Below are 16,553 nucleotides of genomic sequence, written 5' to 3' on the forward strand. Positions count from 1 at the left end.
GCCCGAAGGAACAATATTCGCATTGTCGGACTGCCGGAAGGAGCTGAGGGAACCAACCCTACGGAATACATTGAGACTATGCTATTACAGGAGATAACCGGAGGAGTCCTGTCCCAGGGATTCGCTGTAGAGAGGGCGCATAGGGCCCTGATAAGGAAACCACCGCTGGGAAACCCCCCCAGACCGGTGATAGCGAAAATCCTAAACTACTGAGATCGGGAAAAAATCCTTGAACACTTTCGGAAGGGTGGCACGATACATAGAGGCTCGGCGAATGTGACGGCATACCCGGATTATACCTTGCACGTACAGCGAAGCCGCATGAACTATGGGTCAGTGAAAAGGAGATTGCGAGAAGCAGGCCACAGATACATGCTGCTGTATCCGGCCAGATTGAAGGTTTTCTACAAGAGCAGAACCTTGTTTTTTGACACCCCAGAGGACGCCATGGGATGGCTAGATGCGCAGAACTGTCCCCAGGAACCGGATATCCAAGGAGCAGATGGCAGAGATAAGTAACATGCGTCGACAGGTGCCTTGGGTGCTGCTGCTCATGACAGTGGGACTTGAATATAGCATTGCATATAACGGCAAAGAATGTGCTTAGAGCCACGGTTATAAATATGACACGGTGGCACTGTAAACCTTGATATAGTATTAGGAGCTAAACGAAGCATAACCTCACACCCCCATAGTGAATAGTTTAGTTAGGTCACTGATAGTACAGTGACACCCTGCTGGGTTCTGGGCCGGAGCATAGGGCAGAACCAAACGCGGGGGGGCCTGAGATCCAGGGATGGAGCTGGGCACTTGTTGGGGTAGGTGGAGGGGGGTGGGAGGTGGGAGGGAGGTAATGGAGCACAAGGGTTTGAAGTTGGGAATGGGCGGGGGGAGGGACGGAGAGTTGAGTCTATATACGGTTATGGGGAGTTTAAGTTTTGTCATGAGCCTACATGGAAGAGTCAGAGTGTTGTGTTCGCACAATGGGCTGGATCAGCTGGAAAGCAGGGAGAAGGATATTAACGACCTATGGGAGATCTCAAGATAATAACGTGGAATGTCAGGGGCCTTAACAGTTATTTAAAAAGAAATAAGGTCATGCTATATCTAAAAAGGCAAAAAATAGATATTGCACTATTACAGGAGACGCACTTGACACGGGAGAAGCTGGAACTGGTTAAGAAAAAATGGAGGGGGACTGTGGTGGGTTCGCCATATTCCGCCTACGCTCGAGGAGTGCTGATCTGGGTGGCGCCGCATGTCCCGTTCCAACCAACACAAGAAGTGGTTGAGACAGATGGGAGGATGGTCATACTGAGTGGGCTGGTGGAAAACAAAGTAGTAAGCATCGTAAATACGTATGCCCCCAACCAAAACATGGCGGCATACTTCAGAACTCTGTGCACCAATCTTAGTATGTGTGTGGGTAGTGCGGTGATTTGGGGGGCGGGGGGGACTTTAATTGTGTGTTAAACCCTATGGTGGACAGATCTGCTAGCGGGATGGATAAGCTCACCCCAGCAGCAAAAGCGTTGCAGACACTGCTAGTGGATTTTGGCTTGACGGACGCGTGGAGAATGAAACATCCTAATGACAAACAATATTTGCATTATTCGGCCCCGCATCAACTGTATACAAGGCTTGATTATGTCTTTGCCACAGCAGATGTGATGGCAGAGATTACTCAAATCGAATTTAAGGCAAGGGTCCTCTCGGATCACTCGCCTCTAATTCTGGGATGGCAATATTGCCCCCGAGGGCGAGGATCCCTACATGGTGCCTCCGAGCGGAGGCACTTAAAGATCCAGTCTTTAGAGAAGATATTAGGGATGAGATCACTAACCTTTTTGAGATTAATTCTGGTAGCGTTGATTCTGCAGGCACATTATGGGAAGCCTTTAAGGTGGTGATACAGGGGGTTGCCATTGCTAAGTCTAAAGGGCTACAGGGAGGGGTCTTGGCTGACCTACAGAGGACAGAAGACGAGCTATAAACTGCATTAAAGAATAGTAGTGTGGACACCGAGCTGGTACTCAAACTACAGCAGCAGTGTGCAGAGCACTGGGAAAGGCTCTGTAACCTCAATTACAACAAGTATATTGAGAGGCAGCATGCGGGTGGAGATAAAACAGGCCGCCTGCTGGCTTGGCTATACAAAAATGAGACCCCTAGGCCCCCGATTAGGACAATAACTAGAGAAGATGGGGATGTAGTGGCCACTCAAGGGGTCAACAAGGAGTTTGCGGATTACTACAAGGTGCTATATGGGGACGAGGTGGGGGGTGACCAGCAGGAGATAATCGAAACGCTAGAAGATATAGGACTGCCCAAAATCAGTGAAGAGGAGAGAGAGGAGCTTGATGCGCCAATTACCTTGGAGGAGGTAGAGGAGGTCGTGAAGCAGTTGCCTACTAGTAAGACCCCAGGAGCAGACCCGTTCCCTAGCGAATTAGTATACAAAGAGGAAGTGCTCCCCCCAATGCTAGAAATGCTCAATGAAGCGTTTGAGATGGGAAGGTTGCCAGAGTCGCTCAGAGAAGCGATCATAATACCGCTTCCCAAACCCAACAAACCAGGGCATAGCTGCGGCTCCTATAGGCCTTTATCGATGCTGAACCAGGACAGCAAGATATTGACGGCTGTCCTGGCAAACAGACTGCGGAAAGTAATCGGTAGATTAATACATCCTGACCAAACGGGCTATGTCCCGAATAGGAATATAACTCAAAACCATAGGCGACTCCACCGGGTGGTCGAATGGGGAGGCAGGAATGAGGACGAAATGGCGATTGTGTCTTTAGACGCAGTAAAAGCCTTAGACTCGGTTAAGTGGTCATGGCTATTGGCAGCCCTGGGAGGGTACGGAGTGGAGCCAGGTTACATCAGGTGGGCACAGATGCTGTACAGCGAGCCGGTAGCTAGAGTCCGAACAGGATCGGTGATATCTGAGAGATGCCAACTTAGCAGAGGCACCAGGCAAGGGTGCCCGTGGTCCCTGATGCTTTACATTCTAGCACTGGAACCCCTGGCAATATACCTCAGGCAACAATATGATATGATAGGTATTGAGGTAGAGGGAGAAAGGCACCTGATATCCTTGTACGCAGATGATTTATTATTATACCTGCAATACCCGGAAGAAAATCTCCAATACATACTTGAAGTGATGGAGAGGTATGCGAAGTTGTCAGGTATAGCGGTGAACCCTCAAAAGTCCAGCATTTTCCCGCTAGGTAGCTATAGGGGAACCCCAGTAGATAGGTTACCGGTACTACAAATACCATGGGCGATTGGCTCCTTTCGTTACCTTGGAATAGACGTGTACCACACGGTGGAAGAGGAACATAGATACAACACCGAAATAGCCATTTGGAAAATTAAGAACAGCATGAAGTTTTGGGATAAACTGCCCTTAGCAATGATGGGACGGGGAGCTATGCTCAAGATGGTGGTACTACCTAGGCTCCTGCATTACTTTAGTAACATTCCATATATGATACCCAAGAAATTCTTTACTAAGTTGAATAGTATGTGTAGGGACTTCCTGTGGCATGGCACCCGAAATAGAGTAGCATTATGGAAACTACAGAACTTCTACGAAAAAGGAGGTATCAGACTGCCTAATTTTGAAGTTTATTATTTGGCGGGTCAGCTATAATATGTGGCTAAATGGCTCTCTGATGAAGTGACGTGTTTGGGCAGGACTGTACCCCGTTTTACTTGAGGGAAATGATTTGGTTGCCTGAAACCGAAATGAAGGAGTGCCCTGGGATGATGCTAGGATGGAAAATCTGTGGTCGAGCATGCCGGATGATGGAGGATCCATTCCCATGCTCCCCGCAGATACCACTGGTCGCCTTGATGGGAGGGGATAAACAGATGAGAGTGATTATCAGGACCTACTGGGAATCGGTGGGGTTGGTAACGCTAGGGGACGTTTGGCAGGAGGGGACCATCAGGGATTTTAAAGAACTTAACGAAGAGGCAGGATTACATACGGGCCAATATGTCACGTATAATAGGATGGTGCAGAAGATCCGGAAAATATGGCCGGAAACAGTATTGACAGAGGAACCAGATGCAGTTGTGGGGGCAATATATGACATATCAGGGGTGGGGCACGAGATCTCTAGATTATATGAGATAATGACTAAGGTGGGGAAGGAATTGACACATCTGAGACTGGATTGGGAAGCGGAAGTGGGAGCCCCGATGGAGGATGGGATGTGGGAAAGTGCCCTGGGTTATCACAAGAAGGTGTCGAGAAACGCCAGACTAAAACAAATACAGCTGTATATAACGCATAGAGCATACATGACCCCTTTGAGAATATCTAAGTTCCGTAATACTGAAAGACAAACGTGTCCTAAATGTAACCAAGAAAACGCTGACATGACACACATGTTTTGGTCATGCCCAATAATTGAGTACTTTTGGGGAGAAGTAGCGCAGAAATTGGCAGGAAAGGGGGTCACGCTCGTCATAGATACGGCCTGGGCCTGTTTACTAGGCAGGTTCCCCAGATCACGGAAACTCAAGCATGTGGGGAAACTGAAAGATCTGGCATATGTGCTCGCAAAACGGAGGATTGCCATGGGATGGAAGAAATGCCACAAGCCACGGGTGGAAGTATGGTGGAAAGAATTGCAGAAATGGGCGGAGGCTGAAACAGTGGTATGGCAAGAAGCGAGCAGCGTGAGTGGTGAGGAGGAGGCGGGTACCTTGATGGCATGGAAATCACTAATAACAGAAATGTTCGTAGTAATATCAGATCCAACAGAATCCGAGGAAAATGAGACCCTGTCGCATGTAGTAGACACTGAATGTGAATACCAAATAGGCTCATGGAGGGGGGGTGGGACTGGGGGAGCAGTGACTAAGATAAAACGGTGTGTAATGGAACTGTTACAATTATACTGTTTGTTTGGTTTGTATTGTTTTGTTTGCATAAAATTAATAAAATCTTTAAAAAAAATGTTTAAAAAAAACAATAAACCAGAGGGACTTTTACACACCTTGCATACACCTCACCTGACAGTACAATTTTCCACATACTGCGGTGCATTACATACATCATAGGAAACATAGATTTACAATTCAAAATTCATGGTGTTCTTGCATACACCCCCACTTTGGTGTGTTAAAATGGAAACTGAATGTGGCTATTATAGCCAACTCTGATATTGTGTGTGTGTGATATTGTGTGTGTGGATCAGGGAAGGAGGGAGTCAAAGTACTCACTAACAAGGAATTGGATTGTGACCAAGAAATGTGGTTCATAATCCAAAGAGTCGATAGATGGATAACAATAGTCACTATTAATCTTGTCTGTCCTTGAATCTGCTGCTGCCTAGGGTTCAAAGGCACTGTAACACTGACAACCTTTCTATTTGTTTAAATCCCCATTTCAATGTTACTTGTGCCACAGATCATAAACAGTAGTACCAGAAACATAATACTTTTTTTAAATACTTTGAACACATGGCTATTTTTCCCCATTGAGATTTCAAAGGTAGCTTAAGTAATAAAGTTGTGACGGAAGCGGAGCGTGCATGTACATATTGCTAGCTTTCTTTAAATGCCATACCTCATCAATTTCCTTGATCCATCGATCTATTCCATCAAACGACCAGCGATTTGCAATATCGTACACCAGTATTACACCCTGTGGAAAATAAAAATTTGTTACACACAGAATGCCCTTTTTTATATTTCAATTATGTTTGAAGGTAGCAACATGACACTATATCAAAATAGATGCAGATTTTTAAATCAACTATATTAAAATACGTAGTATAGCACAGCCTTTCATAAATATAAATATGGTATATCAAAGGGATAGTAGAATAATTACAATTTTATTTCCAAGCAATGTGACAATTCTAAGTACATCATATACTGACAATTATGCTTTATATTAATAACATACTCAGTAGTTGGATGTATTTCTAAACATAATTTGTGAGCAGTGTTCCAGAGTGAGTTGCTATATTTTTCTACAAAACTTAGCAGATTTGGTATTTTATCCGGATGAAGATCTCTATGGGCCAAAGTGCAGGCTCTACCCATCTCCACAGTCCAGCCCTTTGTATTTGCTCTCAGAAAGTGGAAGCAGAAAAATTACATACGGAGTGGGTAGATAAGGATTGCAAAAGCTACAAAAAAGATCAGAATGAATGTAGAGTGGTGATCCTTGTGTGCAGGCTTCTTCCAGCACGAATTTCCAAGATGTTGTCAGATGGAGAAGGGGAAGTTTGTAGCCACACAGATATGGATTAGGAGGCAGCTGGAGGTACTGGACTTGTGTACTTCGTTCATGCCCCTACGAGTCCTCAGATGCTCTTATTTTTCTATTTGAATAAGGAATTGTCAGAGATTAGATTCTGCAATGTTATCCCACAGTGAGAGCAAAACCGGATTCTAGACACATTCCTAGAGAAATATGTGTGACCACAAGATGGGAACAGGGACAGATGCATCCTAAACACAGATCATGGCACGCTCCAATGACTGATGTGTCTTATACACACACACACACACTTTAAAAAGGATTATGCTTACACCTTGTGTGTCCATGGTACACAGACTAGAATTGATTTCTATCTAATGTCACTGACAATGGTACCCAAACTAACACTTTGTGACATATTGTTCAGGGGGCTAGCAGACCAAAGTCTGGTCACCATGGGAATTGACTGGATGCCAAAGAGGCCTAAAGCCCATTGCTGGAGGCTCAATGTAGGTCTCCTAAAACATTCTTCCGAGGAGGGTGGGCTGACTAAAAGAACAAACAAATGCTGGAGTTAGATTGAAGGATCAACATAAATGCAAGTACTGTCAAGCAATGCATACCTAAGGGTGCAGAAGTAGAAGTCTGACACAGTGGTGGCATGCTTCTTAGCAAAGACCTTTATTTATGTATTTTGGAGTATACATGGAAAAGGGTTGTACTCCAATTAGAGATGTGGTCTCCTTGCTGCCGGTACTGCACTGGCTCAGGTTATGGGGCAACGATAAAGCGTCTCTTACTCACAAATTAATCACCTTCATGATAGGTAAGGACTTGGGAGGTAAGGTCCAATGGCTGTCCCATATTAAGAAACAGCTGAGGGTGATTAATACTTCGCATTTGTACACTCCCAGTAGCATGCTGTCTCAGGGAGATATAAACTGATGGACGGCTTGCTTATATGAGTCTGTGAGAATGGAAAGAGAAAACACAGAAATATTGAAGCCAGAGAACCGCTGGCCGATGACAATTATGTCCCCGGGCGTCCAGTGCTATTTGCTATGGGCGGAGTTCCCCGCAGATCATGTTCTTGTAACAAGGGCAAGGTTTAACTGTATCCACCTAAGGGCTGTGGTGGCAGCATGGTCCGGGGCAGGTGCAGATCGATCTTGCCCGATGTGTGACGCATTTTACGAAGACCCTGCGCATCTGATCTTTTTTAGCCCTGTCTATGCACGATGCCATGTAATAATGTCCCTGCAAAAATGTTCCCTGACAAAAAAGTCTCCGTTTTTTGCAGAGGCATCATTACATTGAACATGCAGGGGACACCAGCTTTTTTTCATTTTATTTTTTTTAAATGCGTTAAATGGTTGATGGGGACATCCATGCAACCCGTCCCCATACATAATGTCACCATATAGAATATCGCCAATGGCTTTTCCCGGCGACATTATGTATGGGGATATTATTACCTGGCACAAGCCAGAGGACAGCTTATACAACCTCTATGTGTGGGCTGGTCCTTACTTACATATTTGAAAATTGCACTTTCTATCAGGAAACAACTGTTACGTACTTTATACTGAAAATTAGTTTTATGTACACTTTTTCTGAATTGTATCAGTGAATTTTCGGAGGAGCTATTTTTGATGAGGTTTGCAAGATCATGGGCCTCAAAACGAGGTTGCCGGTATTCCGGCGGATTTCCTGTCGAGCGCTATTTGCGCTAACGCCATGCTGCCTGGCGGAAAGTACGCCAGATCACGAGTTTGCGTACACGCACACAGGGACATGGCGTTTACGCTAATAGCACTTGGCGTAAAAATTGTCCAGGAAAACGTAAATCCATTGCACATTGCGCTACCGCCAAGCTGCGGCCCTATTAGCGTGCGGGAAACGCGTCACCACCGGAACGGGAAATAAAGCGGCGGCCATTTTGGAAATCACAAGCCGCTGTAAATCACAGCCCCTGCAAGCCATCCACCCCTGTAAACATTGCAAAATGTCTCAGGAACGCACCAGGGTCAATTCTGTCCTGGACAGGGTGAGAAAACCAAACTTCAAAGACCAGGAGCTAGCCATACTGGTGGAGCAGGCAGTGACCCATCAGGAAGAGCTGTATGGCGCACTGCACCGCAAGACAACCGGCCAGCGTCGAGTGCAGATATGGAGGCAAATCAGCCAGAGGATGTCTACGGTGGACTACGTGCCCAGGGATGGTAAGGTCTGCCGCAAGCACCTCAATGACTTGCTGGTCCGAGTACGTGGCCTACTCTCCCAGCATAGGAGTGCAAGCATGGCAACTGGAGGGGGGCCAGCACCACTGCCACCCGAGCTCACCCCTTGGGAGGAGCAGATGACAACACTCATCGATATGGGCACCATTGAGGGAGTCGGAGGAGTAGAGGCTGGCACTGGTACCCAGGAGGCTGCAGGTGAAACCCCCCTCCCACCCAAAAAATCCATGAACCTGTAAGGGCCATGCCTCCAGACCCTGAGTGTATGTATGTGCATGCAATGTGCGTGAGGCACCCCAGATACCCATAACTGACCCCTCCTACCACCCTACCGTAGTGCCCCCTAGTCCCCCGAGTACGTACACTGCATCAACACAAGGCCCAGGGGAAAGACATCCATGGCCATGGCACAGCAACGTGATGTGTGAGTGTGCATGAAACCCCCCCCAGCAGTATGGGTGCCGTGCATCACCACCAGACATCTGTCACGCCAACATGTCCAAGCAGTGTCCCTCCCCAGTACCACCTCCCAACAATCACAACATGGGGAGTCACCAAAATGCAATGGCGAAGCATGATTGAAGCTGTGTCCAAACCCAATGTAAGGCATGATACAAATCTAAGCTGCCCTCAACTCATACAACACCCTATGTACCCCACAGGAACGCAGCGCTCATCACAGGCCGATGATGATGAGGAGGCAACAACATCCAGCCACCTGGCCCGGCGGGCTTCTACCAGCACCACCACCCCGCAAAGGGGCCGGGCAGAAAAAAACACGACGCCGGACACATCCAACGTCACCCCACCGGAGCCCAACCAGACAAGTGCAGCGTCCACAGGGCCGCAGCGCCTCATTTCCCGGAAGCCACTACGGGCACCCAGGGCGTGGAGGGAGCCACAAGTGGGTCTGACTCAGATGTGGGCCACAGACCCACAGCAGCACGACGCACTGCACTGCTGTCATCACCTGGCCACAGTGTCACACAAGAGTTGGCCACACCCCAGGGTAGCACAGACCATGCGCCAGAGGATGCACCCACTCCACATGTACGTGTGCTTCGGGCCTGCACACCTCAGCCAGATGTGGGCACACCATCATATGGCTCCCATGAGGAAAGTCACTCAAACTGCAGCAACCACATCAGAGGTGGCACCATGTCCCCAAACAGACCCCCTCCGAACCAACACTGCCCCAACAGTCCGATCCCCAGCACAACTCAAAGACCCTATGTCACGGTAGAAGCAGTGATGGGACGGCTGGATCTGATGGAGGCCCAACAGCGGCACATTGAGAAAATGTCAATGGAACACACACCACATCAAGGCTATCAGCAGACCGTGGCACAAGACAATGCACAGACCCGTAGGGTTGTGGAGGGCTGCACAGCGGCCCTGACATGTTTTGGTCAGAGGATACGGAAGCTGTGTGAGGTCCAATCCGCACATGCCGAGCAGATGCGGGAGGCGAACAATCTGCTCCACCAGCAGCTGCAGGTCTCCGGAGCAATACCATCTGCCTCATCCACGCCCACTGAGGGATCCCTGGAGGCATCGCCCAGGCGACGTTCCCTGCGAAATCTCACCCGCTGTTCACTGGAGGGACCCGGCCGTGGAAAGCTGCCACATCCATCCTAGGTCCACATGTCACAGTTGTGCAGAGAATGGGCACATGGACACACTAGCACTATGTAAAGGCGTGCTGAGGGGGTGGGGGGGATCGTGTGATGGGAGTTTACGGGAGATTGGGGGGATCGTGTGATGAGTTTACAGGGGTATGGGAGATCGTGTGAAAGTAGTTCATAGGGGTGGGGGATCGTGTGATGGGGATGTGGATGACGCACAGGAGTCATAAGCCATGTGTACTGCGGGTATCCAGTATCACCTCCACGGGAGAAAATGTGTACATTAGGGCTAGGTTGGTTCGGTGGGTGTACAAGGCTCGGTCATCAGTGACATTGGCAGCACGATCAGGTATGCGTTGTGAAGGTTCCCACTATCCCAGTGACATGTTGACGTACCTCCTTCACCTTCTGAGACATGCATGGCCTGATGTTTCCTACAGCAGTGTATCAATTGATATGTGGATTCCTTTGTGTGTCACTCATGTTGTACATGCAGGCTCATTCCTCTTTGGTTACTTTCATTGTGGTGTGTGTTGGGCAAGGTGCAACATTCAATCAATGGACCATTTACAGCATGCACAACCCCAGTGTCAAAATGCCACAGTACTCTTGTCCATTATCACTGGATGGGGGCACCCTTATGTCTGCATGTTCAGGCGACACGTTGTTAGGGCATGTGTTGTGGCATTCGCTATGGCTGGTGTTGCGTTTGCTACTTGGCACGGTCATGTACATTTGGCCAGGCATGTGATTCAGTATCACATGCCAGGGGTCAGTATCTCGGGGATGGTCATGTCTCCAACTACTAGTGTATTGTGGCTTTGTGAATGTGCCTGCATTAAGACTCTATTGGCATGATTGTCTGGTGGCCAGAGTGGGATGTCCCTTCTGTGTCAGGGTGAGGTGCAGCACTGCAGCACACACAAGATGCTTAGTGGTAGTTGTGCTTCCACATGCGATTGTGCTTTCACAGGTGTGTGACATTCGGACTGTGTTCTGCTGTGTTGAACGTGTGCAAGGTTTCATGTGCAAGGCACAGGCATGGTAATGTTGCAGTGCTAGTGCTGCCTGTGTCTCATGCTGGCATGCAGGGATTCCTCTGTGTATGCCCCCCGCCCAGCAGATGCAATTTGGCATGCATTTGAGGCTAGTTTTGTACTCACCCAACATCCTTGTGTTTTGGCCTTGGTGCCTCTCCATGTAGGCTGGCAGGGTACTGTTGCGCAGGACCATGGAGTCGTGGGTGGCGCAGCAGTGGGTGAAGGTTAGTTCAGGGCTCCACGTCATCTGCATGTTCATTGAATAGTAATTCTTACGGTTCCTGCAAGATGCCTCATGTTGCAAGGGGTCTATTAGTGCTACGCGTGTGCAGTCCAGGGCTGCTATGACGTTCGGGACTTGGGAAATGGCATAGAACTGGCCCTTGAGCTGGTTGACGTGTACCTGTGTGGCTGGCAATGCGATGTGCTCATTCACATGGAGCAGCAGTGCAGCCAGCACCTGTCCCAGCATGGCACTGAAGGTGGACTCGGCCATGCCGTGCATCATGCCAACAGTATGTTGGTAGCTGCCAGTCCCCATCTCACAGACACCTTTCGAAATACGTTTGCTTTAATTACTGTTCTTTTGCTTCCCGCACCTTGCAACTTCACAACCTTTCTCAGAGACTTCGATAAGGCACAATCCCTTTGCTGGACCACTCTGATACTTAGTACTCATGACTTCTGGCTTTCAACATTGGTCTCACTCACGTCTTATATGTGTGAGTGAAACTTCTATTCCCTCTTAAATGTTGCAAGCACTCCAAACCACAGACTGGACTTTCACTGCTTCCATAAAATCACTGGTTGGGTTTAGGAATTTATTCTTATCGTGTTCTTTAGATGTTGCAGTCAAGGCCGTTACTTTTGTAGCCTCCGCGCCTCTCCAATTCTGCCGTTCACCCGGGAGGGCCGCTTGTAAGCTTGCAGCCCTTTAGACGTTCTGTCTTCTTCTTGGCTGGGCTGGCCTGCGCAGCCCTTGCGGCTTCTAGGAAACAGCAGTCTCTCACAAAACAGATTTTCAGCTTCTAGATTCTTGCTCTCATCTTTTAGGCCTGTTACTCTCCTCTGCCCGCCTTGCCACTATTCTAGAAGAGTCGCCTCTCTGTGTGCATCGCCCCACTCAGCTTTTCTCACCAAAATGTCTTTGGACTTCAAGTCGAATAAACCTTCACTCCGATTTTGCTCCCACTTTGATAGCTCCCCTTTTTGGCACTCTGGCGGTTTTGGGATTTGTGGTGGGCCTTAATGAGATGTCCATGAGGTCAGGGTCTCACCGCCTGCCCCTCAAAGGCCTGGGCGTTAGTCCTGTGCACAGGGGAGGATCTCTGGCTTGGGTGCTGCCAGGTAATCCTCAACTGCCCCTGGTTTGGCTGCCTGGAGTCACAGTCCCATCGCCACACTGCAGCCTCCCTCAAAGTACCAGGCTCAGTGGTTGCCAGTCCTTCTCCTTCCAGGGTTTCTCCAACTGTCCTCCTCTCCCTATGGCTTCTGTGCACCATCCAGCATCCCCAGCTTGCTCAAAGTGTACTTGTGTGATCTGCTTTTTATAGTGACAGGGAGGCTTAATAGGTTTCAGGTGGAAATGGTTGTAGCTGGAGGCCTGACCTTGCCTGGCATCCTTATTGAGACAAAATGGCGACTGCCCGTAGGAATCCTTGGTCCATTGGTTCCTATGGGTAATATTCCCAGCTCTCTTATTCCTCTTCTTCATCCCAGTGGTGTGTGAAAAGAAGAGTGGGGAGGAATGATGGGTGCTGTAGTGCTCCCTGGTGATTATAGAAAAATTTGGTGAAATGTCAGAACAAGGCAGGTAGATGTATGTTTGCAATTGGCAATAACCCATTACACGTGAGGGAGGGAAGGCTGATGAGTAACTTCCATCTCCTTACAAACAAATCCTCCACCTCCCAAATTTGTAACAACCCCCTTACCCCACATCAGGTGTCCAGTCCATCCAAGTTACCATCACTGGCCTAGGACTGAACCACCAAGGAAAATCTTGCACCACCGGGTCCTACTCCTCGAGTTTAAACACTGAAGAGCCCCCACACCCCCCCCCCCTCACCGCTCCACTATAGCCTTGAAGAGCCGCAGGCCAACGCCATAACGGCACTGTACAAGAATAATCAAGCATACCTCTCTCCCCCACCCGGAGCCACCTCTATGTTACACCCCCCAGTATGAACTAACAAGTGTTGCGAGAACACCCTGCTCAGCCCATCCAGCTAAGTGTGTAGCGCTAGAACCACAAATATTCCTAGTCTCCACCCCGTCGACATAAGTCAACTGGACACTGGGCATCCCCATCCTCCCAGCACCTCAGACCCCGCCCCCCTTCACTCAGCAACAAACCAAAACATTTGTGTGGGGTCTTCCAGTTCTGCCCAGTTCTCAGAGCACAGAGCGTCCAAATCTCAAAGATGCCCACCTCCGACTCCCACTCATCAAGCAATCCGGTTATCCCCATCTAAGAAATATCCAGATCAATCCTGCGAGAACATGAACCCCAACCACCTCCATAGGACACATAGCTCTAGAGTCAATGACACTTCAAGAATCGCCCCTCCGAAGGGTATTCAGTTTTTTATACTGTCTGGAGCCAGGAATTCTCATCCGCCGGCCCCCTTTAATCATCGGAAAACCCTCAGCCACCGATATTTCATCTTCCCGAGGGTGCTCTGCCGAAAAACCCATGAGTGCTTCTGATCCTTTTGGAACTTACTGCTGCATTTAATCTGATAGATCATTCCATCCTGGTGGCTAGACTGCAAGAATACACCTCGTTCTTCTGTGAGGCCTCTTCCTGGATTCACTAATTTTTGACTAACAGGACGGCAAGAGTTCATCATGAGGACGCCATGGCGGATGGTTACATGCTAATGTGTGGTGTACCACAGGGGTCCTGTGCGTCTCCAACTCTGTTTAACATTTTCACCTTGCCTCTTTTAGAATTGTTGGATTCAGAAGGCATAATCTATGCCAACTATACAGATGATACACAGTGTCTCATAACACTCATAGGCAATTATACTCAAGACACCGTGACCATTAACACCGTCTACAACCAAATTTGTGCAACGGGTTGACACTAACAACGCCAAAAACGAACTTATGATTGTAGGCACTACACCCAAACTACACAAGTTGGATATCGCCTATCATTCTTTCAAAATTGCAGATTGTACCTTGGTGACCCTTCCCAAAGTCAAGACTTTGGGAGTAATTCTTGATCAAGAGCTTACTATGAAAGCTCACTTCAGTAGCCTTATATGAGGTATCCTCTATTATATCAAGCTCCTGGCTCAAATCAGACCATTCCTTGACTCGTCCAACTGTGCCACTCTGGCTCGCGCTATCATTGGAGCTCGCCTCGTCCATTGCTCTAGCCTGATCCAGGCCATAGGGAAAGGTGAAATAAACCGCTTACAGATGGTGCAAAAAAATGCTGTTCCGGTGGTCAAAGGGCCTGCGAACAACTGATCATGTTACAGTGGCAACGAGGTCCCTACATTGGTTGCCGATCGGAAAATGGATTACATTCAGGACTTTGTGTATTACCTATGCTTTCCTTTACGTGAAAAGTCAAGTCTATCTTTTTAACCAGCTCTCTTTGATTCAGCTGCTTGATATGCTTATCTGTTCTTTGTGTGTCAGTTCTGGTCTTAGTGCTTCTATGCCTACAGGCTTCGTACTAGAGCTTTAGAAATAAATAAAATAAATATATAAATGAGCTCTCCAAAGACCCTCTGGATGTCATCCTCAGTGGCCACCAACCTGTACTTCTGAGTCTCATACTCTATATGAGTATATCTATCTATAGTATATCTACCTATATCTATAGGATATGGAGAAAGGGAATCTCCAATGATATCGAAACCCCTTCTCATTGAGCCATCGGGTCAGGGGCGCACACATTTTCGTCGCTTTGCCAAAGTGAAGGTCGACAGGTCTTGAAAGATAGTTATCTCAAGTCCCCCAGGAAAAGCGGGCCTTCCTTCCTGGCCTTTTCCAGAATCCTCATCTTCTCCTTGCAGTAGTTTAATCTGGCCAGCACTGATCTCAGGCCCTTTCCCCCTCCTCGATGAGCTCTAATAATGATAGGCTCAGCTGTGGCGTCCCCACCAAACATGAGTTTATTCAAATCATGGATGACCCTCTCTTAATGTCCATATCCATTTCCCCCTCCCTCTCCTGGATTCTGTTGGGGAGAATTCTCTGTTTAGGCTGAATTTCCTAACCTAGTGAGTCCCCCAGCAGTTTTGCTGGATTTTTGGGGTTTATTTTTTTCTCCTGCCAAGAGTGAGAATCTTTTACCCTCACTCTTGGACATGATTTGAGTGTGTTCCTTTGACTCTAGATGTGTTTAATGGGCTATGGGGTCTTTTACTCCATAGGGCTTCCTGTGTTTTTGTAATGTGTGTTACACAGCACCCTCAGTGCAGTAACACAGGGGTGTCATAGTGACCCCCCAGTATAGACTCCATACCCTGGGACTGACTACTGTCTCCCAGGGCATGTAAAGTCACCATTGACTTTACTAGTCTTGAATTCTGAACAGAACCAGCACAAACCATCATATTGTGGACGTACTGGCTGGGGCAATTTGATTGCCCCGGGGTCTGTTAGTCAAGGGGGCATGTCTCCGTCCCCCCTGATCGAGTTTTGGCTGGTGGCAGTGGATACTACTTTTTATATTCAACCGGGAATATTTCTCTATGGGATTTTCCCATTGTTCGAGGCTACTATCTTTATTTATTTAATTACGATAGCCTCGAACATACCGCCGGTTTATTTATTTAATATTAATTCTCCTTTTGGTATTTTTTGCCAAAACTCGGTTCTAAAATGGCGTTTGTGTTCTCTTCTGTGACTCCAACCCAAGTCGAGCCCTTTGTTCCACTTTTTGGCGGGCTTCTCCACAGAAGCCCTCCAAAGTGGTGCCACTCTGTCTGGGGTACTTAGGAGGGGTGGAGGGGGATTTAGGCACCCTGGACTGAGTTGCCTATGCAACTCAAGTCGCACTCCGTCCTGATTGGCCCAAGTGGTGAGCCGGTCGGCTCACCACCTAGCATGTTTGAGTGACAGCTAGGCTGAGTGAATGGGGGTTTTCTGCATAAAGGCAGGGCTTTGGGGACTGGAACTTCAGAAGTCGCCACAGGACCTAAGAATCCTGACGAGCGAGAAGCTGAGCCGACCTGCCACGACGACACCACCGGTGGAGCCCTGCTGGACCGTCTCACCACTTTTCCCAACGACAGAGGAGATCTCCCGCCAGAGAGTCTTCTTCCTTTGACTAGTGGGGATAACCAGTTTCACCGTCTTTTCGCCTTCCCGACGCATCTCGTGGCCGCCTTGCCTGTGCCAAGCACCCCGGCAACCGGAATACCACGTTTTACCACGACCGCGAAATAAAGGG

The 16,553-nt window shown here is 48.3% G+C and overlaps 1 protein-coding gene across 1 annotated transcript in view; it reads right to left on the reverse strand.

Annotated features, from left to right (window-relative positions):
• RAB40B (RAB40B, member RAS oncogene family) overlaps positions 1-16,553 on the reverse strand; it is a 992,795-nt gene that overhangs the window by 308,948 nt on the left and 667,294 nt on the right. Inside the window, exon 5 of the mRNA XM_069654533.1 lies at positions 5,588-5,665. Within this exon, the coding sequence (XP_069510634.1) occupies positions 5,588-5,665 (78 nt within the window). The remainder of the gene's footprint in view (positions 1-5,587; positions 5,666-16,553) is intronic.

This window comes from Ambystoma mexicanum, chromosome 3q (assembly GCF_040938575.1).
Source record: "Ambystoma mexicanum isolate Mex_15411 chromosome 3q, UKY_AmexF1_1, whole genome shotgun sequence".
Lineage (NCBI taxonomy): Eukaryota > Metazoa > Chordata > Amphibia > Caudata > Ambystomatidae > Ambystoma > Ambystoma mexicanum.